Consider the following 23465-nt stretch of genomic DNA (forward strand, 5'->3'; position numbering starts at 1 on the left):
AGTTCTTTATAGATTTTGGATACTGACCCTTTATCTGATATGTCATTTGCAAATATCTTCTCCCATTCTGTCGGTTGCCTTTTAGTTTTGCTGATTGTTTCCTTTGCTGTGCAGAAACCTTTTATTTTGATGATGTCCCCATAGTTCATTTTTGCTTTTGTTTCCCTTGCCTCTGGAGACATGTTGAGTAAGAAGTTTCTGTGGCCAAGATCAAAGAGGTTTTTGCCTGCTTTCCTCTCAAGGATTTTGATGGCTTCCTGTCTTACATTGAGGTCTTTCATCCATTTTGAGTTTATTTTTGTGTATGGTGTAAGAAAGTGGTCCAGGTTCAATGTTCTGCATGTCCAGTTTTCCCAGCACCACTTGCTGAAGAGACTGTCTTTATTCCATTGGATATTCTTTCCTGCTTTGTCAAAGATTAGTTGGTCATGCATTTGTGGGTCCATTTCTGGGTTCTCTATTCTGTTCCATTGATCTGAGTGTCTGTTCTTGTGCCAGTACCATACTGTCTTGATGATTACAGCTTTGTAGTATAGCTTGAAGTTTGGGATTGTGATGCCTCCTGCTTTGTTTTTTTTGTTTTTGTTTTTGTTTTTGTTTTTTTCAAGATTGCTTTGGCTGTTTGGGGTCTTTTCTGGTTCCATATAAGTTTTAGGATTGTTTGTTCTAGATATTTGAAGAATGAATGCTGCTGTTATTTTGATAGGTATTGCATGGAATATGTAGATTGCTTTGGATGGTATCGACATTTTAACAATATTTGTTCTTAATCCCACATGTTTTAATTTGTTGTTTTCATTATCTTTTATTTCAAAGTATTTTCTAATTTCCATTGTCATGTTTTCTTTGGTGCATGGGTTATTTAGCAGTGTATTCCTTTGTTTTTCAAATATTGATGGCAAGAAATGTTAGCATGTATTGCTGTGTCAACAGTATTAGCAGAATTTGGCCTTAAAGCAACAAACATTTATTATCTCATAGTCTGTGTTGGTTAGGACTCTGGGCATGGCTTGTCTGGCCCCTCTGCTTCAGATTCTCTTAAAAGGTTAAGGTATTTTTGGGCTGCAGTCTCATTTGATATTTGACTGGGGAAGTGTTTTCTTCTAAGTTTATCTGGTTGTTGGCAGGATTCAGTTCTTTGTGAGTTGCTGCAACTGATTTCCAGTTCCTTGCTGATGGTTGTCTGAGGGCTGCACTGAGTTTCTTGCTACATGAGCTACTTCATAGAGCAGCTGTAACATGGCAGAATTTGTGAGCTATGCCATCAGGATGAGGAGTCAGTAAGAAGAGTCTGCTAGTAAGATGAAAATTTGAATCATACTTAATATAATAATGGAAATGATATGTCTTCAGTGTTTCCATGTTTTACTGCTTTGAGGCATGCCATAGCTCCTATACAAAATCTAATTGAGAGGATTACATAAGGCTGAAGATATCAGAAAGCTGGGAAAGTTGGAGGCCATCCTAGAGTTTTTGCACAGCATGTTCTATTTTATTTTTTCTAGATTGGTTCTATTGTGTCAGAGAATATACTCTGTATGATTTCTTCCTTTGAAATTCATTATAGATTTCTTTGTGACCCCACATTTTGTCTGTTTGTGTATATGATCCATATTTAAATGATAAGAATATTCATTCTTCATTTAGTGGATGTATGTGAAAAATCTGTCCGTTTCATCAAGTTTGTAATCACATTGTTAAAATATGGTGTAGCTTTATATCTTTTATAGCTAGTAGTATATCATATTCTTGGGAACATACAAATTTAGAATCTCAAAGTTATGATTTTCTGTCTAGATCATTCATCTTATCATTTGAAGTATCTATTTATCTCTAATAAAATTTCTTAAAGCAATCTTTTTTTATGCATATTTTTTAAATGTTTATTTTTGAGGGGGGTGGGGAGAGGCTAAGAGAGAGGAGGACATAGGATCTGAAGCTGGCTCTGCATTGACAGCAGAAAGCCCTATGTGTGGCTCATATTCAAGAACCGTAAGGTTGTTATCTGAGCTGAGGTCGGACACTCAAGTGATTAACTACCCAGGCGCCCCTATCTTTTTCTTATATTAATAAAGATATATAATCTTATTTCACACTTTTTTTATTATTTATATTTTCTGAAAAAATGACTTTCAACATTTGTGCAACCTTTTAGTGAAATTGTGTTACGGTTTAATGATATGACATACTTAAAATCTACTTGACAGTAATTGTATCATTAAATCTGCTTTCTATATATTCCTGATGTATTTAGGTTAAAGCTTATTGTTAAAGCTTATTGTCTGTCCTTTTATTTGTTGTATGTTTTGCATGTTCCTTTTTTTCTTTTTTTTTTTTCTTTTGAGCTAAATTTGTTTTTTCAATTCGGTTTTTTTCCTATTAGCATATTGGTTGTTAATTATTTTAGATATCTTTAGTGGTTACCTAGATTGAAACATGGATATTAGAGTTGTTAACATCTTAAATAAATTGGTTCTTTCACCAATTCATGGATAATTAAAGAACATTACAACACTAATTCCTTTTAATTTGTCTTGTTTTGAGTGCTATTAAATATTTTAACATAATGGTATTTTTGAATTTTAGAAGTTATTCTGATTGGTGTAAACATTCAGTATTCTTTTTAGATTTACCCATGTTGAGTTTTTCTTTTTTCTGTTTAAAAATTTTTTAAAAATGTTTTTATTTATTTTTGAGAGAGAGAGAGAGAGACAGGGAGCACGCACACGAGGGCATTAGTGGGGAAGGGGCAGAGAGATACAAGGAGACATAGATTCTGAAGCATGCTCCAGGCTCTAAGGTAACTGTGAGATCATGACCTGAGTGGAAGTTGGACGTTTAACCAACTAAGCCACCCAAGTGCCCCTGTTTTGTTTTTTACTGCCTTGTGTTACATCCATCTGATATTATTTACCTTCTGTCTGAAAAACTCCATTTAATGTGGGAGTGACCCATTTGTCTAGGGACAATTTCTGTCTGTTTTGCCATTAAATATGCTTATTTTGCTTTTGCATGAAAGGAAACATTTTTTCCCCTATCCTCTTAGGTTCTTTCTTTGAGGGCCTGTGAATCAAACTGACAAAAGACAAATTGATAAGAGAAAAGACGAGTTTTTTTAATTCATGTATGTTGGAGAGAATTCATAGAAAAATGTGACTCAAGAAAGAGGTTATATTTTGAGGTTTTAGGAAGAAGGGCAATTAGGGAAAAACAAATACCTTTTAGGAAAGATAAATGGACCCTTAGGAGATAGGATAGTTTTGTGACAACGTCCTTTTAGGCAATTTCCTATCCAGGTGCTGACTTTTTAAGTTTCTAGATAATAAGAGTCATTCTTTGCTGGTTGCACAACTTCACAGTCTTCATTGGAAGGATTTGTGACAGTTGAATTCTTTTGGTAGTCTGTGCTTCTAGGCAGATAAGGGGAGTTCAGAAAATAGACTCTTCATGTGGTATATTCTGGATACTTTCACTTTTATTATTAAAAGATGGTTTCTGGATATGGAATTCTTAGCTGCCATTTTGATTTGGCATCTAAAAGAGGTCATTGCATTCTTATTTGTCTTCCATCAGTCTTCATGCTCTTTCGAAACCAAGTAGGTGTCCTTACCTGTTCTGCTTTTTCTCTCCCTCTGTCTGCTATTAAGATTTTTTTCCTTTGACAATTTTATTATGATATGAATAGATGTAGTACTCTTTGATCCTGTTTGGAGGTTGTAGCACTTCAGTGTATGGCTTAATAGTTTTTTCCCCAGTTTTCTTTTTCTTTCTTTCTTTTTTTTTGTTATTTATTTATTTTGAAAGAGACAGAGACAGCATAAGTGGGGGAGGGGCAGAGAGAGAGGGAGAGAGAGAATCCCAAGCAGGCTCTGTATTCTCAGCACAGAGTCCGATGTGCGGCTCTAACCCACAAAACTGTGAGATCATAACCTGAGATGAAACCAAGAGTTGGATGCCTGACTGACTAAGCCACCCATGTGCCCCTCCTAGTTTTCAAAAAATGTTGCCTACTATCTCTTCAAATATTGCTCGTTTTGCACTATTTGACTTCTTTCTTTACTCCAGATACACTTATGTTAGACCTTTTTGCCTTGGTCTGTATGTCTGTTATTTATTTTGTCAAGTTTTCATTATTTTTCTTACCATGCTTCTGTTTAGTTGTCATTGACCTATTCTTTGGTTAAGTACTTCTTTGAGTTTAGTAAATTGGTAAATCTGTTCTTAATTTCATGTTTGTTTTCTTCAGTGGTTTAAGTTTCTAGTCTCTACTGGAGTTCTTTTTCTTAGAATCTGTTGTCCTGAACCATAACTACGTTTAATTTGGTGTTTAATTTTTTTACAGTTTTTTTTAATTTACTTTTTAGAGAGAGAGTGAGCAAGCATGAGCACAGGCCAGGGAGGGGCAGAGAGAGAGAGAGGGAGACACAGAATCTGTAGCAGGCTCCAGAGTCTGAGCTGATGGCACAGAGCCCAGTGCGGGGCTCGAACCCACAAACTGTGAAATCATTACCTGAGCTGAAGTCGGACGCTTAGCTGACTGAGCCACCCAGGTGCCCCTATTTCAGTGTTTAGATATGAAATTTTAGTATCTTGATTTTCTGAGTTGACTTCTATTTGTTTTTCCTTCATTTATTGTCGGTTACTTGGTGATTGTTGGAAATTATATTTAAAATTGCAGGGGTAAATATAAGTCTCTAAGTGATAATATCTTCCTCTAGAGATTTCCTTTTGATTTCTGATTAGCAGTTAAATTAGGTACTGATTATGTTAATTTAAGACTGACCTGATTCAAGATGGAGTTTTTTGGGTTTTTTGTTTGTTTGTTTTTTGGGAGAGCACAACCTGGGGAAGGGGTCGGGGAGGGGGATAGAGAATCTGAAGTGGGGTCTAGGCTGACAGGCTGACAGCAGTGATCCTGATATGAGGCTTGAATTCACAAACCATGAGATCATGCCCTGGGTCAAGTCAGGCCCTCAACCAGCTGAGCTACCCAGGTGCCCCAAGGCTGGAGTTTTTCAATCTTTGTGAGAGTTTGCCCTATTTCCAGTTTGCCTGGAATTTAGTTCTCATGCATTGGTATTTCTATTTCTTCTTCTCCTCACCTTATGAGATTCTGAAATTTTGTTTAGCGTTTTGGCTCCCACTTATGTATAAATCAGTATAGTGTTGTTTGAGAGTCTGTTTTAGTGTTTTTAAAAACTAGTCTATTTTCTGTTTCCTATGGTATACTTATGTTCCTTCTGTAAGCCTGGATAATCTACTAGGATCCTTCTGCCTTGACAGGTCATAACATTTAATTTTTGTCTCCATAGCTCTGTAAGACTGATAAATCTGTTTAGCTTCTCTAGTTCCACCTGTGGAAAGTAAATGGTTCAGTGAAAAAAATCATGCTGAATGTCTTCTGTGTGCTTTCTTCTCTAGGATCTTGGCTCCTTACTTTGTGGCTGCCTTGTAAATTCTCCAATACCTTTAAAAAGATTAAAACACAATTTGATACGGTATTTTTAGTTGTTTTTCTTGGATAGCTAGTTGGATAAAAGCTATTCTGCTTTTGCCAGAAGGGTAACTTTTGTTGCTATATCCTTTAATTTTTTAGTGTGAAGTAATGGTACTTCATTGGGTATGATGACAGAAGAGGAGTATATACATTCTTCTCCACATAACAAGATACATCAACTTTGAGCAGTGAACCATCATATGTCTTATGTATGTACACATTTACTTATTTGATAATATTAATCTCTTTATAGGTTGCTTAGTCAAACAATGAAGGATCATCTAGTAAGAGTAGCAAATGAAGCTGAATTTATCCTGAGCAGGCAACGAGCAGAGGATATTCACAGACATGCAGAATTTGAGGTAGGTTAAACATGTGGTTGGTGTGAGCAAATTGCCATTTTTAATGGTAATCATGGGAAACTGCATCGGTAAGATGGTCTAAGCAAACATATATCATCAAAAAATTAAAAATTAATTTTCGAGAGTCTTGGGGGATTCTGGGAAGATACTACAAGTCTCCATAGCCCTCTGGTCTCAACTCCTTTTTTTCCCACAAGTTGCTCACGGCAGCTTCTGTCTTTGGTTGACCTCATCTTAACTATGTGAGCAGGTTTTGGCTCTGGTAGTTTTCCAATAAAGTGAATTAGGGAAGGACTTTTGCCCTCTCTGGGCGCAGCAGAGCTAGTTAACCAGAAATGACAACCAAGCAGAAATGAAAACTGCTATGGTGGAGATAAGATCTTCCAGGTTCCAGGGAGAAGCTGAAATGCAGAGGCATGAAGTTTCTTTTACCCTGGAGGTTTGTGACCATGATGCTCTTTGTAAATGAGGAAATGAACATACAGCTTTCTTTGTGAGTTTTCACAGGGGGAACAAGTGACAGACTCATCGTGAGACCGCTGCTTTTCTTGGCAGTTGCTTCTGAACACATGTAACAAATGTGAATTCATAGAGGAAATTAATGGTGTTGTGGTATATAAATTACCAAAATGTACACCTAAGGTGAAGTAGAAGATTTGGCAAGAACATTTGCTAAGAATTAGAAAAAAGTTTAAAAAGCACCATCTGGGTTTTTTGGAAAGTGTTAAGAGCAGGTAATTCAAATGTTGCTTATATTCTTCTGATGCATTAAAAACAATGCACTCCCAGGACATGTTACACAACTGTCACAACATGAAGGAGATACTGGAAAAATAAATTCTAGGAGACCAATTTCATTTAAGAATATGGGTACAAAGTTTTAACTAAAACTTGAACCAACAATTTAACAACATAATGAAAAAATCATGTACTGTGACCAGTTAGAATTTACTTGTGCAATCCAAAGAGTGTTTAATATTAAGATACTTACCTATGAAATAAATTATATCAATAAATTAAATATAGAAAAATCATAGGAAGGCATCAATAAATGTAGAAATAAGTATATGATAAATTTTAGCAGCCAACCCTAAGAAAACTCTGAGAAAAAAATATATTTGATAAAAGTCTGAATACGATGAAGACTTTACTGAACATCATTTTAAATGGTGAAATCATTTTTATTAAAATCAGGAAAAAAAGTGTGATAACTACTATCATCATTATTTACCATTTTTTGATGTTTTGGTGCTAATGCTATGATCTAGAAAAAACTAAGAGATTCTTGAACACTTTTTTTTATCAGAATCAACAGGGACTTTGGTAAAATTATTGGATATGATAAATATGTAAAAAAATTAGTATCATTTCTTTGATGACTACTAAGCAGTAGTCACTAAGAATGTAAATCAGTAGTATGATCTGTTTATAGTTAAGATAAAAATAATGTTGGGGTGCCTGGGTGGCTCAGTTGATTGAGCATCCGACTTTGGCTCAGGTCATGATCTCGAGGTTTACGAGTTCGAGCCCCATGTCATGCTCTGTGCTGACAGCTTGGAGCCTGGAGCCTGCTTTGATTTTGTGTTTCCCTCTTTTTCTGCCCCTCCCCCACTCATGCTCTGTCTCTCTCTCCCTCAAAAATATAAATAAACATAAAAAAATTTTAAGATAAAAATAATGTTTTGGGTCAGTTTCTTTAAGAATGCACATATAACTGTTTGAAACAAATATAAAAGCTTAATAGTAAACAAAATGTAAACTACTGGAAAGTCATTCTATGCTGGGTTGTACGTGTTGCTCTGTGTGTGTTTATGTGTGAGAGACAGAGCTAGAGAATCATTCTTTTATTTTGAAATAAATTGATACTAATAGAAAAATTGTAAGAGTAATACAGAAATTGCTGTTTACCATTCTCCTGGATTCTGTGATGCTTAAAATTGTATTACATTTGCATTTCTCCCACTTTTTCTTTGTTTTTACGAATTTGAGAGCAGGTTGAATTTGTAGTAATCTTCTGTTTCTGATTCAGTGAGAATTTCCTACGTCCATTCTCTGGTTTAATTTGTATAGTTCTGCACATTCTACATAGATATCAAATCAGAAACATAACATTCGTTATAACACTAATCTACAGACCTTACTCATGTCTTCTCAGTTGTCTCCATAATGTCCTTTATAGTCAAAAGTAGAAAATTTTAGTGACACAAAAATGTCAGTTTTTCTCTAATATGTAAATTCAATACAATATGCATTAGCATACCATTCATCAGGAAAACAGCGGAATAATTTGGAACTTAAATATCCTTTTAAAAATACCCAAATATCCAATTCATATGGGAAAATAAATGCTTTAACATATCCGTAGGAATTATGAAAAAAGAGTTTTGAACTTGCCTTTTGAGATAAACAGTACTTATTGATACTATAAAAGATAGCATATACAAAAAAATCTCCTCTATGGAATAATGAAAAAAAGGATGAAAGATGACATAGTATATATTTTAGGAAAATATTTGGAAAACTGTAAAAGTGGATCTAAGGCATATGAGAGAATTTTGTAATCAAGACTGTCACTTAGAAAGTATAAAAGTAAGGGGCACTTGGGTTGCTCACTTGGTTAAGCATCTGACTTCAGCTCAGGTCATGATCTCACTGTGAGTTCGAGCCCTGCGTTGGTCTCTGTGCTGACAGCTTAGAGAGCCTGGAGTCTGCTTTGGATTCTGTGTCTCCCTTTCTCTCTGCCCCTCCCCCACTCATGCTCTGTCTCTCTCTCTCTCTCTCTCTCTCTCTCTCTCTCTCCCAAAAATAAATTAAAAAAAATTAAAAAAAAAGGAAAGTATAAAAGTGCACATCTATTACTACACATTATATTAAACTGAGGAAAGATGACAGCAGCATGTGAATACATCATGGAACATGGGGAGAATGATAATATGTTTACTCTATTAATAATTTTTATGAAATGATGAAAGAAAAGTAACCCAGAGACATATACTCAGAGGATTTGAATAGGAATTGCACTGAAGAATGTAAGTAACCAGTAACATATAAAATATTAATTAAAAAAACTTCTAAGGAAATATAAATTACAGAAATCGTGATTTTTCATTTCTCTACACTTAGATTGGGAAAGTAAAAAGTGATAAGTAAATAGAGTGATGTACTGCTGAAGGAGATAGGGGAGATGGGCAGTAGTATTTGTGTATATTTTTAGTGGAAATGCACATTTTAAGTGTTATTATAAGACATTATGGTCATCTGTATTTTGATAATTACACACACACACACACACACACACACACACACACACACACTCATTTACCCAGTAATCCTATTGGGTCAATATATCTTTTGGAAATAAAAGTACTAGTATATAAGGATATACATACTAGGCTGTTTATTGCAGCATTGCATGTAAACTTTAACAAAGTTAAAACTGAGGAAAAAGGGAAAGAAATGTTTCCATAACAACAACAAAAAAGCCACAGTACTTTCTTAAAGAACAGGTCAATAAATTATGAAAAGATTAAATGGTTGATGGCTCCTTTTTTAAAAATGAGCTTTATTCATGTCATTGTTTTTTAAATTGCATTTCAATTCACAACCTGTTATGAAAGCTGAGGGCATTCATCCCCTTATATTTTTTCCATTGTTTTTGTCTTTACCTCCCAATTTTTAAAGTTCTACTTTAATGTTCATATTGTCCAAATATATAACATTCATGTTTTCTAATCACAATTCTAATATTACTTAAGTGATTGAAAATATTTAAGTGATTTCAATACTCCCCTTTATTAGTCACAATTTCTTAATTACAGGCTCTTTCTTCAGACTCATTTAATTGGCTAGTTTTCATCACTTTTTTCCCCCACAAGGATTCACTTTCTCTGTAAACTGAAAACTTTCATGTTTAAGAACATTTGCTTGCTGTCTTTTTATTTTATTTTTTAAGTTAATTTATTTATTTTGAGAGAGAGAGGGAGAGACAGAATCCCAAGCAGGCTCCATGGTACAAGAGCCTAATGTGGGTCTAGAACCCACACACTGTGAGATCATGACCTGAGCCAAGATCAAGAGTCAGGTGTTCAACGGACTGAGCCTCCCAGGTGTCTTTATATTTGAATGACTTCTTGATGAGTTTTATATTCTTGGTTAACCCCAGCGTTCCTTTAGAACTTTGTAGACATTCCTTCTTTGTCTTCTAGCTTTAAATGTTCTTTCAGAGAAGTTTGAGGCCAGTCTGATACTATCCGTATCAATTATTTCCTTCTCTTCTGTCTGAGATTTCTTTATTTGCCCATGAAATTCCTTTCCTTAACAGCAGTGTGGCTCAATATTGAATACCCATTCATCCAGTCTTCCTAGAATATGGTCTTTTGTTATTATTTGCAAATTTATATTTTTCCTTCAGTTTTTCAAATTAAATGTTTTCTATTTTATTTTTTTCTTTAGCAACGAGATTTATGTTAGATATTTCTTTTTGTGTTTCATGTCAGTTCCTTGTTCTTTTAATTTCTTTGATCTTTCGCCATCAGTAATTAAATTTTTAGTGTTACATATTGTCCTTGATATTTGTAGTTTATTTTTCTGTAATGATAATGTTTTATTCTTTGTTTTATTTTGGTCTTCAGCTTTTCTCTTTATCTTATTCACTTATTTTAACCTTGTGTGTGTTTCAGTTATATTTTTGTTACGTTGTTCATTAGAAGAAAATAATCATGGAGTATTTCCTTTTACTTTTTGTTATATTCTCTTAGGAGTCATTGTTATTTGTATAGAATCTTCCAGTTTTATGTAAATATTTTATTATTTAGCTTGTGTTTTTATTCATTGATTGGTGATATATGTTTGCATCACTGCAATGCTTTTAGTTTTCATCTTGTTCATGCTTAGAATGTCTTGCCCAGACAGATATTTAGACAGGTCTAAACGAACAGAATGTCATAATGACTTCTTCCCTTCTGTTCACTGTATGTAATGCTAATTTTTCCCCTCTCTGAGCTACAGTTTGATTTTTGCAATGTGATATTTGCCCAGTATTGTATCACTTACCATAAAGATATGGAGGGAGCTCTTTGAAATAGATTAGGAGGCTTTTTTTTTAAGTTTATTTATTTTGGGAGACAGGGTGGGGAAGGGCAGAGAAAGAATCCCAAGCAGTCTTTGTGCCCTTAATGCAGAGTCCTACATGGGGCTCAATCCCATGAACCATGAGATCATGACCTGAGCTGAAACCATGAGATCATGACCTGAGCCAAAATCAAGAGATGGACACTTAACTGACTAAGCCACCCAGGTGTCCTGAGGAGGCTTTTTGAGCACACCCAAGTTTTGCTTTCTTTTGTAAGATTTTACATATCTTTTGCCAAGTTTGTTCCAGCTTATTAGAAGCTATGGAAAAATCTCATCAGGGAAAAATGTGTTTAGGTTTTGAATCATTATCCATCATTTCAGAGAGTAATCTTGAGTCTCCTTCTGTCCTGGGAAATTAGCGCTACTTTTTGCTTCCTTGCTTCACCTATTTTTGCCCTGTAGGTTTCTCCAGCATCTTCAATTAGAAGATGCAGAGAATGATGATACCTGCTCAGTTTCTTTGTCTCCATATATGAAGACACTAAAAAAAATTCTTGGAATTTTGTCAACATTATTGCTTTCAGCACATGAGACATGGTTAAGAACTAAACTTTGCTGCACCCTTAGTTCTAGTTCCAGTATGTTTATTATGTTCATGGCAACCAATTATTTAATGTTTGGTGCTTTATGTTATGTTTCTTTTGTTGTTTAGTTATTTTAATTAATTTTTTTGTTCAAAAAAATTTGTTTGCTAATATTTTAAGAATTGAAATTTTTTTCAATTCTTTTCAATTAAGAATTGAAATGAAAAAAAATTTAATTGCCTATTCAACCTACCATCCTAACCTGGAACTTATCTCTTAATGTCCTTTCTAATTGCTTATGGAGAAGTTACTTTGTAACTCTGGGTTGAGCTTGTAGTTCATTCTTTTAATTCTTTGTTGTTGTTGTTGTTTGAATTCTTGATGATGGTGGTGGTGTTATATGTGTTCTTATGTGCATGAATGAGAGAGAATGAGAAAGGAGAATACGTACGGAATTGAAAAGAGTAAAAATACTTATAAAACATTGTGCTTTGCAAAAGATTAAACTGATTTGATGCAGTGTGTGTGTCCATGCTTGTGTGTATGCCCACAGTTCAGATTAAGGATAATGGTGACAACAGTAGCTAATACTGCCTGAGTCCTTAAGTTGTGTGAGGCACTCTTATGGGTGCTTTGTAAGTGTTAACTAATTTAATCCTTACAGTAAAGCCCTGAGGTAGAACTATGATATCTCATTTTATGAATGAGGAAACAGCATAAAAGAAGATAACCCAGAGTTAAAAGTAGAATCCAGATATAGGTAATTTATCTCTTAATCTGAAATCTATGTATTTGGTTCACATTATAGAATGTGTAAATAGAATTTAATCTTTGGCAAACACAGCAGCTTTATTCTGAGCTATTTAGTTTTATGTTTTATCTAGTAGTTTTTTATTTTAATCTTTATCATCTTGCTCTGAGATTTGCTGTATTATATGGTAATATTTTAAAGCATGACAATAAAATACCTAAATAAAAACAAGTATTTCTTAACAAATTTTATCATTACTTAAATTTTAATAGAGAATATGTATATATTTGTTCACCTGTTCTATGTGAGATTCAGTTTTAAGAGACCAAAGATGTAGTTTTTACATACTAGCCTTTTACTTCAATAGAAAAATAATTCCCGTTTTTTATACCAAAAAAACCCTGATTAATTGAGACGTACTCATGTTTGATATATTTCTAACTGTATTGATCTTAACTCTTAAATGATACTCTACAAGATGCATATTTTGTCCTAGACCACTTATATTCTAATGGCTGAACTTTATCTACTGCTACTTTCTCATGCAACAAAGAGATGTTGTCATGTATTTATATACCATTTATGATTGTAAAACAGCTGACTTGTTTCGTTTATTATCAGGGTATTGGTGACAGTGTAGATCTGAAATATACCTCTTTAGTTCATTGTGTGATTATCATTTGAGTGGGATATCCTTGACATCTGATTTTGATTTAGGTAGATGTTCCTTGAGTGTCATGACATCATTGATTAGGGGTACATCTTAGCTTTATTTTTTAATTTTATAGTTGTGGAGGAATGTTTATTAAAAATCATTTTGTGCAAAACATTAGACCCTGTTTTGTAAATATGATTGGTATATGTATTAGGTGTACAGTTTGCACCATTTTTATTAAAAAAATTATCTTTCAAAGTTTAGTTTATTTAAATTCATAACATATCTGGAAAACTTGATCAAGATTGTTACCTAACAATTTAATTTTTAGGACTCTTTGTAAGTTAAAATCCACTTCAGTAAGAATTTCTTAATGTCCTTTTGACTGATGTTTCTTTGAGTTTCATCTACTATACAGAACTCACTTCTTATTAGCTTCAGTGAAACTGCAAACTAGTGGCCAATAAGCTAATTTGAAGTGTTAAAAACAAATGTTTTTATGAAAAATATCCCATGATAAGGCTTGATTAATTCTTTATATAGAAATCTGTTTATTTTTCTTTTAGATGAATGATTTAAATATATTTTCACATTAGCAAACAATTTTTTAATAAAAGAGTGAACTTTTTTTTGCCAATTCAGCACTTTAAATTAAAAAAAATTTCATGTATATTTACTTTTTTTTCTTTAATTTTTAAAAATTTACATCCAAGTTAGCATATAGTGCAGTGATGATTTCACGAGTTTATTCCTAATGCCCCTTACCCATTTAGCCCATCTCCCCTCCCACCATCCCTCCAGTAACCCTCTATTTGTTCTCCATATTTATGAGTCTCTTATGTTTTGTCCCCTTCCCTTTTTTTTATATTATTTTTGCTTCTCTTCCCTTATGTTCATCTGTTTTGTCTCTTAAAGTCCTCATATGAGTGAAGTCATATGATTCTTGTCTTCCTCTAATTTCACTTAGCATAATACCCTCTAGTTCCATCCACATAGTTGCAAATGGCAAGATTTCATTCTATTTGATGCCAAGTAATATTCCATTGTATAGATATACCACCTCTTCTTCATCCATTCATCCATCGATGGACATGTGGGCTCTTTAATACTTTCGCTATTGTTGATAGTGCTGCTATAAACATGAGGGTGCATGTACCCCTTTGAAACAGCATACCTGTATCCCTTGGATAAATGCCTAGTAGTGCAATTGTTGGGTCGTAGGGTAGTTCTATTTTTAGTTTTTTGAGGAACCTCCATACTGTTTTCCAGAGTGGCTGCACCAGCTTGCATTCCCACCACCAATGCAATAGAGATCCTCTTTCTCCGCATCCTCGCCAACATCTGTTGTTGCCTGAGTTGTTAATGTTAGCCATTCTGACAGGTGTGAGGTGGTATTCTCATTGTGGTTTTGATTTGTATTTCCCTGATGATGAGTGATGTTGAGCATGTTTTCATGTGTCAGTTGGCCATCTGGATGTCTTCTTTGGTGAAGTGTCTATTCATGTCTTTTGCTCTTTTCTTCACTGGATTCTTTGTTTTTTGGGTGTTGAGTTTGATAAGTTCTTTATAGATTTTGGATACTGACCCTTTATCTGATATGTCATTTGCAAATATCTTCTCCCATTCTGTCGGTTGCCTTTTAGTTTTGCTGATTGTTTCCTTTGCTGTGCAGAAGCCTTTTATTTTGATGAGGTCCCAGTAGTTCATTTTTACTTTGGTTTCCCTGGCCTCCAGAGATGCGTTGAGTAAGAAGTTGCTGCAGCCAAGGTCAGAGAGGTTTTTGCCTGCTTTCTTCTCAAGGATTTTGATGGCTTCCTGTCTTACATTGAGGTCTTTCATGATTTTGAGTTTATTTTTGTGTATGGTGTAAGAAAGTGGTTCAGGTTCATTCTCGCATTTCGCTGTCCAGTGTTCCCAGCATCACTTGCTGAAGAGACTGTCTTTATTCCATTGGATATTCTTTCCTGCTTTGCCAAAGACTAGGTGGCCGTATGTTTGTGGGTCCACTTCTGAGTTCTCTATTCCGTTCCATTGATCTGAGTGTCTGTTTTTGTGCCAGTACCATACTGCCTTGATGATTACAACTTTGTAATACAGCTTGAAGTCTGGGATTCTGATGCCTCCAGCTTCAGTTTTCTCTTTCACGATTGCTTTGGCTATTGGGGTCTTTTCTGGTTCCAAACAAATTTTAGGATTGTTTGTTCTAGCTCTGTGAAGAAAGATGGTGTTAATTTGATAGGTATTGCATTGAATATGTAGATTGCTTTGGGTAGTATTGACATTTTAACAATATTTGTTCTTCCTATCCAGGAGTATAGAATATTTTTCCATGTTTTTTGTGTCTTCTTCAGTTTCTTTCATAAGCTTTCTCTATAGTTTGGATAGATTTTTCACCTCTTTGGTTAGATTTATTCCTAGGTATTTTTATAGTTTTTGGTGCGGTTATAAATGGTATCGATTCCTTGATTTCACTTTCTGTTGCTTCATTGTTGGTGTATACGAATGCAACCGATTTCTGTGCATTGATTTTATATCCTGGGACTTTGCTGAATTCATAGATCAGTGCTAGCAGTTTTTTGGTGGAATCTTTTGGGTTTTCTGTATAAAGTATTATGTCATCTGCGGAGAGTGAAAGTTTGACCTCCTCCTGGCCAATTTGGATGCCTTTTATTCCTTTGTGTTGTCTGATTGCTGAGGCAAAGACTTCAATTCTATGTTGAATAACAGTGGTGAGAGTGGACATCCCTGTCTTGTTCCTGACCTAGGGGGAAAGCTCTCAGTTTTTCTCCCTTGAGGATGATATTGGCGTTGGGTTGTTCATATATGTCTTTTATGATCTCGAGGTATGATCCTTCTATCCCTACTTTCTTGAGGGTTTTTATCAAGAAAGGATGCTATGTTTTGTCAAATGCTTTTTCTGCATCTATTGAGAGGATCATGTTGTTCTTGTCCTTTCTTTTATTGATGTGATGAATCATATTGATTGTTTTGTGAATATTGAACCATCCCTTCATCCCAGATATAAATCCCATTTGGTCGTGGTGAATAATTTTTTTAATGTATTGTTGGATCCGGTTGGCTAATGTCTTTTTGAGAATTTCATGTATATCTACTTTTGACAGAGGGAGAGAAAGCACGAGCATGATAGGGGCAGAGAGAGAGGGAGGCAGAGGATCCAAAGCAGGCTCTGTGCTTACAGCAGAGAGACTGATTTGGGGCTCAAAGTCACAAAACTGTGAGATCATGACCTATGCTGTCAGGCACTCAACTGACTGAGCCATCCAGTACTTTAAAATGTTTAAAAATTGAGAAACCCTTATATAGTACCATATATTTATCTAAGCCTATACCAAGAATAAAGTAAATTTTTATAGTAATCTTTTGAGGTACTTTGTACAGATAAGGAAACCCGAAGCGCAGACAGGTAAGGTGATTTGTTCTAGGTCATACAGCTAGTAAGTGGTAAAGCTAGGATTTGAATTCATGTAATCTAAAAGAAAGTTATGACTATGTTGTTTTTGACCTAACACCATCGATTAGGTGATTTAACATACATTTTCTCATTTTGGCACCACAACAGATCTGTTAACTATGTAGGACGGATTGAGCAAATGGGATTTGGTGTTGATCACATAGCTAGGAAACTGATGGTTTTGAACCAGAACCCAGGTCTCATAACAGGGTAACCTGTGTCTTCATATCCTTATGGCATCATGAAGTTTTTCCTGTTAAAATAATACATTATTTAACATATACTTGGCAGTTCTGAAAGTATAGGAAACATAATTAAAAATGTAACAATAGAGACTTAAACTACCGGTTTTAAGGTTAATTTTCATGAATTATCCTACTTACCTTTTCAGTATTTGAATTTTTGGGATTAATATCATTTACTTTCTTTATAATAAATGTTTATTTTTCTAATTATAAAAGTGATACGTGTTTTTTATAGAAACCTTAGAAAATAATGAAAAATTTAAAGGAATATTTATTGTCTTGCTTTAATCTGTTTATCTACATTTGTTTTCTTTCTAAATTGTAACTTAAAAAATTTTAGTCTTAACAGAGGTTGCAAAAGTATTTAACAGTCCTGTGTATATCCTGTTGTCTTTTTAAAATACACATATACTAATCTACTCATTTACTGAATGTTGCCACTGACCAGATTAGACTCCTAAGGATACTTCCAAAAAATTTAACATTACCTATTTATGGACACTTTGGTTGCTTCCATATATTCGCTAATGTAAATAATGCTGTGGTAAACATAGGGGTGCACATAACTTTTCATATTAGCTTTTTTTTTTGAGTAAATACCCAATAGTGGAATTACTGGATCATATGATATTTCTATTCTTAATTTTTTGTGGAACCTCCATACTGTTTTCCATAGTAGTTGTACCGATTTGCATTTTCACCAACAACGCAGTTTTCTCCAAGCCTGAGGGTTCCTTTTTTTTCATGTTATTGTCAACACTTGTTTTTTCTTGTCTATTATTTTAGCTATTCTGATACTATAAGGTGATATTTCATTCTGATTTGATTTGTATATCCCTGATGAATAGTGATGTCCAGCATTTTTTCATATGTCTGTTGGCTTCTTTGGAAAGCCAACATGTATGTCTTCTTTGGAAAGCCAACATGTATGTCTTCTTTGGAAAAATGTCTGTCCAGGTCCTCTGCCCATTTTTTAGTCTGTTTTTGTTTGTTTGCTTGGTATAGAGTTGTATATGTTCTTTATATATTTTGGATATTATCCCCTTATTGGGCATAGCATTTGCAGATATCTTCTCCCATTCAGTAGATTGCATTAATGATTTCCTTAGCTGTGTGAAAGCTCCTTATTTTGGTGTAGTCCCAGTAGTTTATTGTTGCTTTTGTTTCCCTTGCCTTAGGAGACATACCTAGAAAAATGTTGCTAAGACCATTTGAAAGAAATTACCACTTACGTTCTTTTCCAGGAGTTTTAGGTTTACATGCAGGTCTTTAATCCATCTTAGGTTTATTTTTGTGTATGGTGTAAGATAATAGTGTAGTCATTCTTTTGCGTGTAATTGCCAGTTTTCCCAACACCATTTGTTGAAGAGAATGTCTTTTCTTTGTTGTATATATTCTTGCTTCCTTTGTCATAGATTAATTGACCATATAAGCATGGGTTTATTTCTGGGCTCTCTTCTGCTTCACAGATCTGTATGTCTGTTTGTGCCACTACTGTACTGTTTTGATTGCTACAGCTTTATAGCATATTTTGAAATCTGGGATTGTGATGCCTTCAGCTTTGTTGTTCTTTCTCAAGATTGCTTTGGCTTTTTGGGGTCTTTTGTGGTTCCTTACAAATTTTAGTATTATTTGTTCTGGTTCTATGAAAAATGCTTATTAGTATTTTGGTAAGGATTGCACTGAATCCATAGATTGTGTTGGGTATTATGGACATTTTAACCATATTAATTCTTCTAATCCATGGTTGTGAAGTATCTTTCCATTTGTGTATGTCACCTTGAATTTCTTTCAGTAGTGTTTACAGTTTTCAGAGTACAGGTCTTTCACCTTCTTGGTTAGTTTTATTCCTAGGAATTTTATTCTTTTTATTCAATTGTAAATGGGATTGTTTTCTTAATTTCTCTCCTGCTACCTCGTTATTAGTGTATAGAGACATTACCAATTCCTGGGTATTAATTTTTTATGCTGCAACTTTACTCAGTTCTTTTATTGAATAGTTCTAGTAGTTTTTGGAGGAGTCTTTAGGTTTTGTATATATAGTATCATGCCATCTGCAAAGAGTGACAGTTTAACTTCTTCCTTACCAGTGTGGATGACTCTTCTTTATTCTTGTTGTGTGATTGCCATGGGTAAGACTTCCAGTATTGTGTTAAATTAAAATGGTGAGAGTGAACATCTTTTTCTTGTTCCTGATCTTAGGAGGAAAGGCTGTTAGTTTTTTTTACCACTGAGTATTATGTCAACTGTAGATTTTTCATATATGGATAAAGGTGTGTGTGTGTGTGTGTGTGTGTGTGTGTGCACGTGCACACACACGTGTGTGTATGTGTATACACATAAATATTTATTTACTTATTTTGAGACAGAGGGAGTGGGTGGGAGAGGGGTAGAGAGAGAGGGAGAGAGAGAATCCCAAGTAGGCTCTGTGCTGTCAGCGTGGAGTTCATGGGCTCAAACCCATGAACCGTGAAAATCACGATCTGAGCTGAAATCAAGAGTCAGATGCTTTAACTGAATGAGCCAACCAGGTGCCCCAGGTATATATTTAGGAGTGAAATTTTGCTATTTGCAACAAAGAGGGGATTATTCAATGTGAAATAAGTCAGAGAAAGAAAATTACCATGTGATTTCTCTTTTTTTGCAGAATCTAAGAAACAAATGAAAAAGCAAACCAGGAAACAGGCTCTTAAACACAGAGAACAAAGTAGTGGTTGCCAGGGAGTAGATGGTTGGGGATCAGTGAAACAGATGAAGGGGATCAAGAGGAGTAAATTTTCATTTATGAAATAAATAAGTCACAGAGATGTAAAGTATAGCATAGAAAATATAGTCATTAACATTTTATTGACTATATGGTGACAGATGGTGAGTGCACTTATCATGGTGAGCTTGGCGCAGTGTATAGAATTGTTAAGCCAATGTGTAGTACACCTGAAAATAATATAACATTGTTAGTTATACTTCAATATTTAAAAATATTAAAAATCTTGGGTGCCTGGGTGGCTCAGTTGGTTAAACATCCTACTCTTGTTATCGGCTCAGGTGATGATCTCACAGTTTGTGAGTTTAAGCCCTGTGTCGGGCTTTGTGCTGACAGCTCAGAGCCTGCTAGAAATTCTCTCTCCCTTTTCTCTCTTTTCTCTCTGTCTCTCCCCTGCTTGTGCTCTCTTTCTGTCTCAAAAATAAATATTTAAAATATATATGTAAAATCTGATATTAAAAGAATTTATGTGCGGTTTGCCATTATGAAATATTTTTTGAAAACATGATTTGTAATAACTGTGTGATGTTTCCTGATACAAACGTGTAATAAGTAATTTTAATAGTTTTTATTCATAGATACTTAAATTCTGTATTTCTTCTATTATAAACAAAATTTTGAAGAATATCAATGTTAATAAATTTTTATTTGCATTTCTCATTTTTTAAGTAGGCTGAGTTCATTTAAGTGAAAATCTGGTATCAGAGTTTGAGTTCTTGTGAGTATGTTAATTCATACTGAGAAATTTCTTTTGAAAACTTTTCATCTCATACACTTTTTCCATTTCACTGCACTATTCCCATAATTGAATAGTTTTAAGTTTGATAAGTAAAAGCTTATGAACTCTTGTTTTATAGTCCACATGATTTTTATTACTAATTAGCTTCAACAGTGCTTCATTATGAGTTTTATTCTTTTAAATATCTATTATTTCCATTGCTTATGCAAAGAAAATAATTGTTTGTTATTTTCTTAATAATTATTTTCTTTCTATACAGTGGCTTTATATTTTATAGGTATTAACCTTTATTTGTTATAGTATGTTTCCCTAGAATTTATTTACTGTCATTATGTTTATTATACATTTATAGTCATTTAAAGTTTAATATAACATAATTCAAAGGATTTCCTTTATCATTGTTTTCATTATTTCTAGGCTAAGGTTTTTTCTCATTTCAAGATCATTTAAATATTCTTCAACATTTGCTATGGATATAAACCTCAGTTTTAGTTTTTAAAATATCTCAGATATTTTTCTTTGCATTGTAAAAGTCTCTATTTTGATATTATCAAATACTTTAGCCAGTTTTTCCAATATCATTTTATTGTTGTTGTTGTTAAATGAGGCTTTCTTTTTATGATATTAGTCTTGCCTGTTAAGGCTTCTTTCAAATGATTCTCTTGTGTTCCATACATTTTTCCTTTTTCTCATCACAGTCATTAAGCTAATGCAACATTTTTTTTAAGTTGTGTGAAAAGTAAAAACTTTTCAGTATTAAGTTTAAATAAATATATAAAAGCAGAAGTATAATGAAGACTCCTCATTTAGACTTAACAGTTGTAACATTTTGCCATGTATGCCTTGTTTTTTTACTTAAGTGTTTTAAAGTAAATTATAGACCATGTGACTAATGACCACCTAATACCTCAGTATGAATTTCTCAAACCTGAGGATATTTCTCTGTATGATTACATCATTACTATTTATAAAAAGTTATAATTTACTACTATCTCTTATATCTAGCCTACATTCCAATTTGCCTTTTCATGTAAAAATGTCATTAACAGCTACTTGTCCTGAAAATGATCCATTCAGGGACTGTACATTATAATAAATTAGTCATTTAGTGTCTTAATTTTTTTTTAAGTTGGATCAACCAAAACTTAAAGAAAACTTAAAAGTTCCATACTGCATGATGTAAAAACTAATGAGCTACAATTCACAGACCATATAGTTAACCCATCTTAATGTGCAATTCCTTGGCTTTTAGTACATTCAGAGTCAGACCATCATCACAATTTTTATTATCCTAAAAGAAATCCTCTACCTATTACCAGTCACCAATATTTACAGATTTAGACAATTATTTATCTAATTTCTGTCTCTACAGATTTGGCCTTTCTCACCATTTCATGTAATTGGAATCACGGTATCATATAATATGTGGTGTTTTATGATGATTTCTTTTATTAGCATAATGTTTTCAAGTCATTCAAGTTGTAGCTCTTCTGGAGATAAAAATAGCTGAGGGTCTGTTCTCTTCTACAAAAGGATAGTTACTTTCTGGAGTTTGGTTCTTTTTTATTTATTTGTATTTTGTCATTGTTAGGAGTGGAGCAATAGATTCTCAAGTTTTGTGTATTCTATTAAGATGCCAACATCCTTGTGAGTTTTTTATTAGCTTTTAAAATATTGCTAATATATTCGTATTTCTAACTACACAAAAGTGGTTATAGGAAAAACGTCATTGCAGCCTTTTCCCTTGGGAATCTGTATTATCAGTTCTTTGGCTATTTTCCCAGAGATATTCAATATAGGGAATACAAATACGCCATGTCTTTTTACACAGATGAATGCATAGTGTACATACTTTTTTTTGCACCAGCTGTTTTTAACTTAAAACTGTATCTTAGCATTATCAGCTTTTACTGAGATTCCTTATTTTTCTTACTTTACACAGTAATTGTATTTTTGTGTACTATACTCTTGGTATATTTATTATAATGCTAGATTCCATAATTAAACATTTATGTTTTTCCTTTTCTCCTGGTATTATGAAAAATGCTACAGTTATAATTTTTTAGTGTGCATTTTGTTGATATGTATGTCTGTAGGTGTCTACTGAATTTTCTATTTTACTTTATTAGGATTACAAAATTTTAATTATGGTAATCTATAATAATGCTCTATATTATTAATTTTTTTTAGATTCTCTTATATTACATGGGTAAATCTTACCAGATGGAGGTTTTTGTTGGACTTATTTTTTGATTGTTTGACTTGTTTTCTAATTCAGTAACATCTTTGGATAGCTATGTTTTTCTCTCCTTTTACATTCATTTTGTGTTTTTATTTAAAGCTTTTTTAAAATTAATAAATTAATTAAACCACATTACCCTGATGTATAATCATGGTAAAATTTCCACTGGGGAGTTCTAAAGGACTGAGAGAAATGATATCTGTCCAATTTGAAATGATAACTATACTAGGTTGTTCTTCAAGATGTTCAGTAATGCATGATTAGCTTTGTGAAAATTAAATGTGGAAATTGTATTAGGTGTCTGACACATAACAGCATAACAGGTTGTTTTCAACAAGTAGTTTTCCAGAGTTCCAAAATACCAGACAATCTAAGAAGAATAGATTTATTAATTCATCATTGTAGACACTTGTATGACCAAAATAACAAACACGAAAACTGAAAATAAATTTAGGAAACCATTTGAATGAGATATGATGTAATAATACTTAAATATATAAAAATAGAAATAAGTGAGGGGAAGATGGAGATTGGAAACAAAGCATGGCTTGTCAGTTATGGAAAATGCAAAATAAGGTGACAACTATTCTTTTTATACCTGGATGCTAGTAAGCTGTTAGGAAAATTGAATGGACATGTTACTTGTAACATTACTTGAGTACAGTTTTTTTTTTTTGTTTTGTGTGGTTTTTAATTTGAGAGAGAGAGTGTGAGTGGGGTAGGGACAGAAAGAGAGGGAATGAGAGAATCCCAAGGAATCTCCAGATTTGGCAAAGGGCTTGATCTCATGACCTCGAGATCATGACTTGAGCTGAATCAAGAGTCAGATGCTTATCTGAGCCATGCAGGAGCCATGAGTACAGTTGTTTTGGAAAGATCTTTAAAAGGAGGCCTATCTTTGACTTAACTTTTATTTTGAATTTTTTATGTAAATAATTTAGCACAAAACATTTATATCCTTGAAAATGTCACCATAATAAATATAACAGAAAAATATTGGTAAATGTCATAATGTCCAAAAATTAATGGACAATTCAGTAAATAGTGGCAGATCCACTTTGTGGAGCATTGAGAATTCATT

The 23465-nt window shown here is 33.6% G+C and overlaps 1 protein-coding gene across 8 annotated transcripts in view; it reads left to right on the forward strand.

The window, feature by feature from the left end:
* Positions 1-23465, forward strand: part of LRBA (LPS responsive beige-like anchor protein) — a 786930-nt gene that overhangs the window by 318405 nt on the left and 445060 nt on the right. For all 8 annotated transcript variants that reach the window (XM_043567604.1, XM_043567611.1, XM_043567619.1 and 5 more), the window contains exon 36: positions 5751-5859. In XM_043567604.1, coding sequence (XP_043423539.1) covers positions 5751-5859 — 109 coding nt within the window. The remainder of the gene's footprint in view (positions 1-5750; positions 5860-23465) is intronic.

This window comes from Prionailurus bengalensis, chromosome B1, assembly GCF_016509475.1.
Source record: "Prionailurus bengalensis isolate Pbe53 chromosome B1, Fcat_Pben_1.1_paternal_pri, whole genome shotgun sequence".
Lineage (NCBI taxonomy): Eukaryota > Metazoa > Chordata > Mammalia > Carnivora > Felidae > Prionailurus > Prionailurus bengalensis.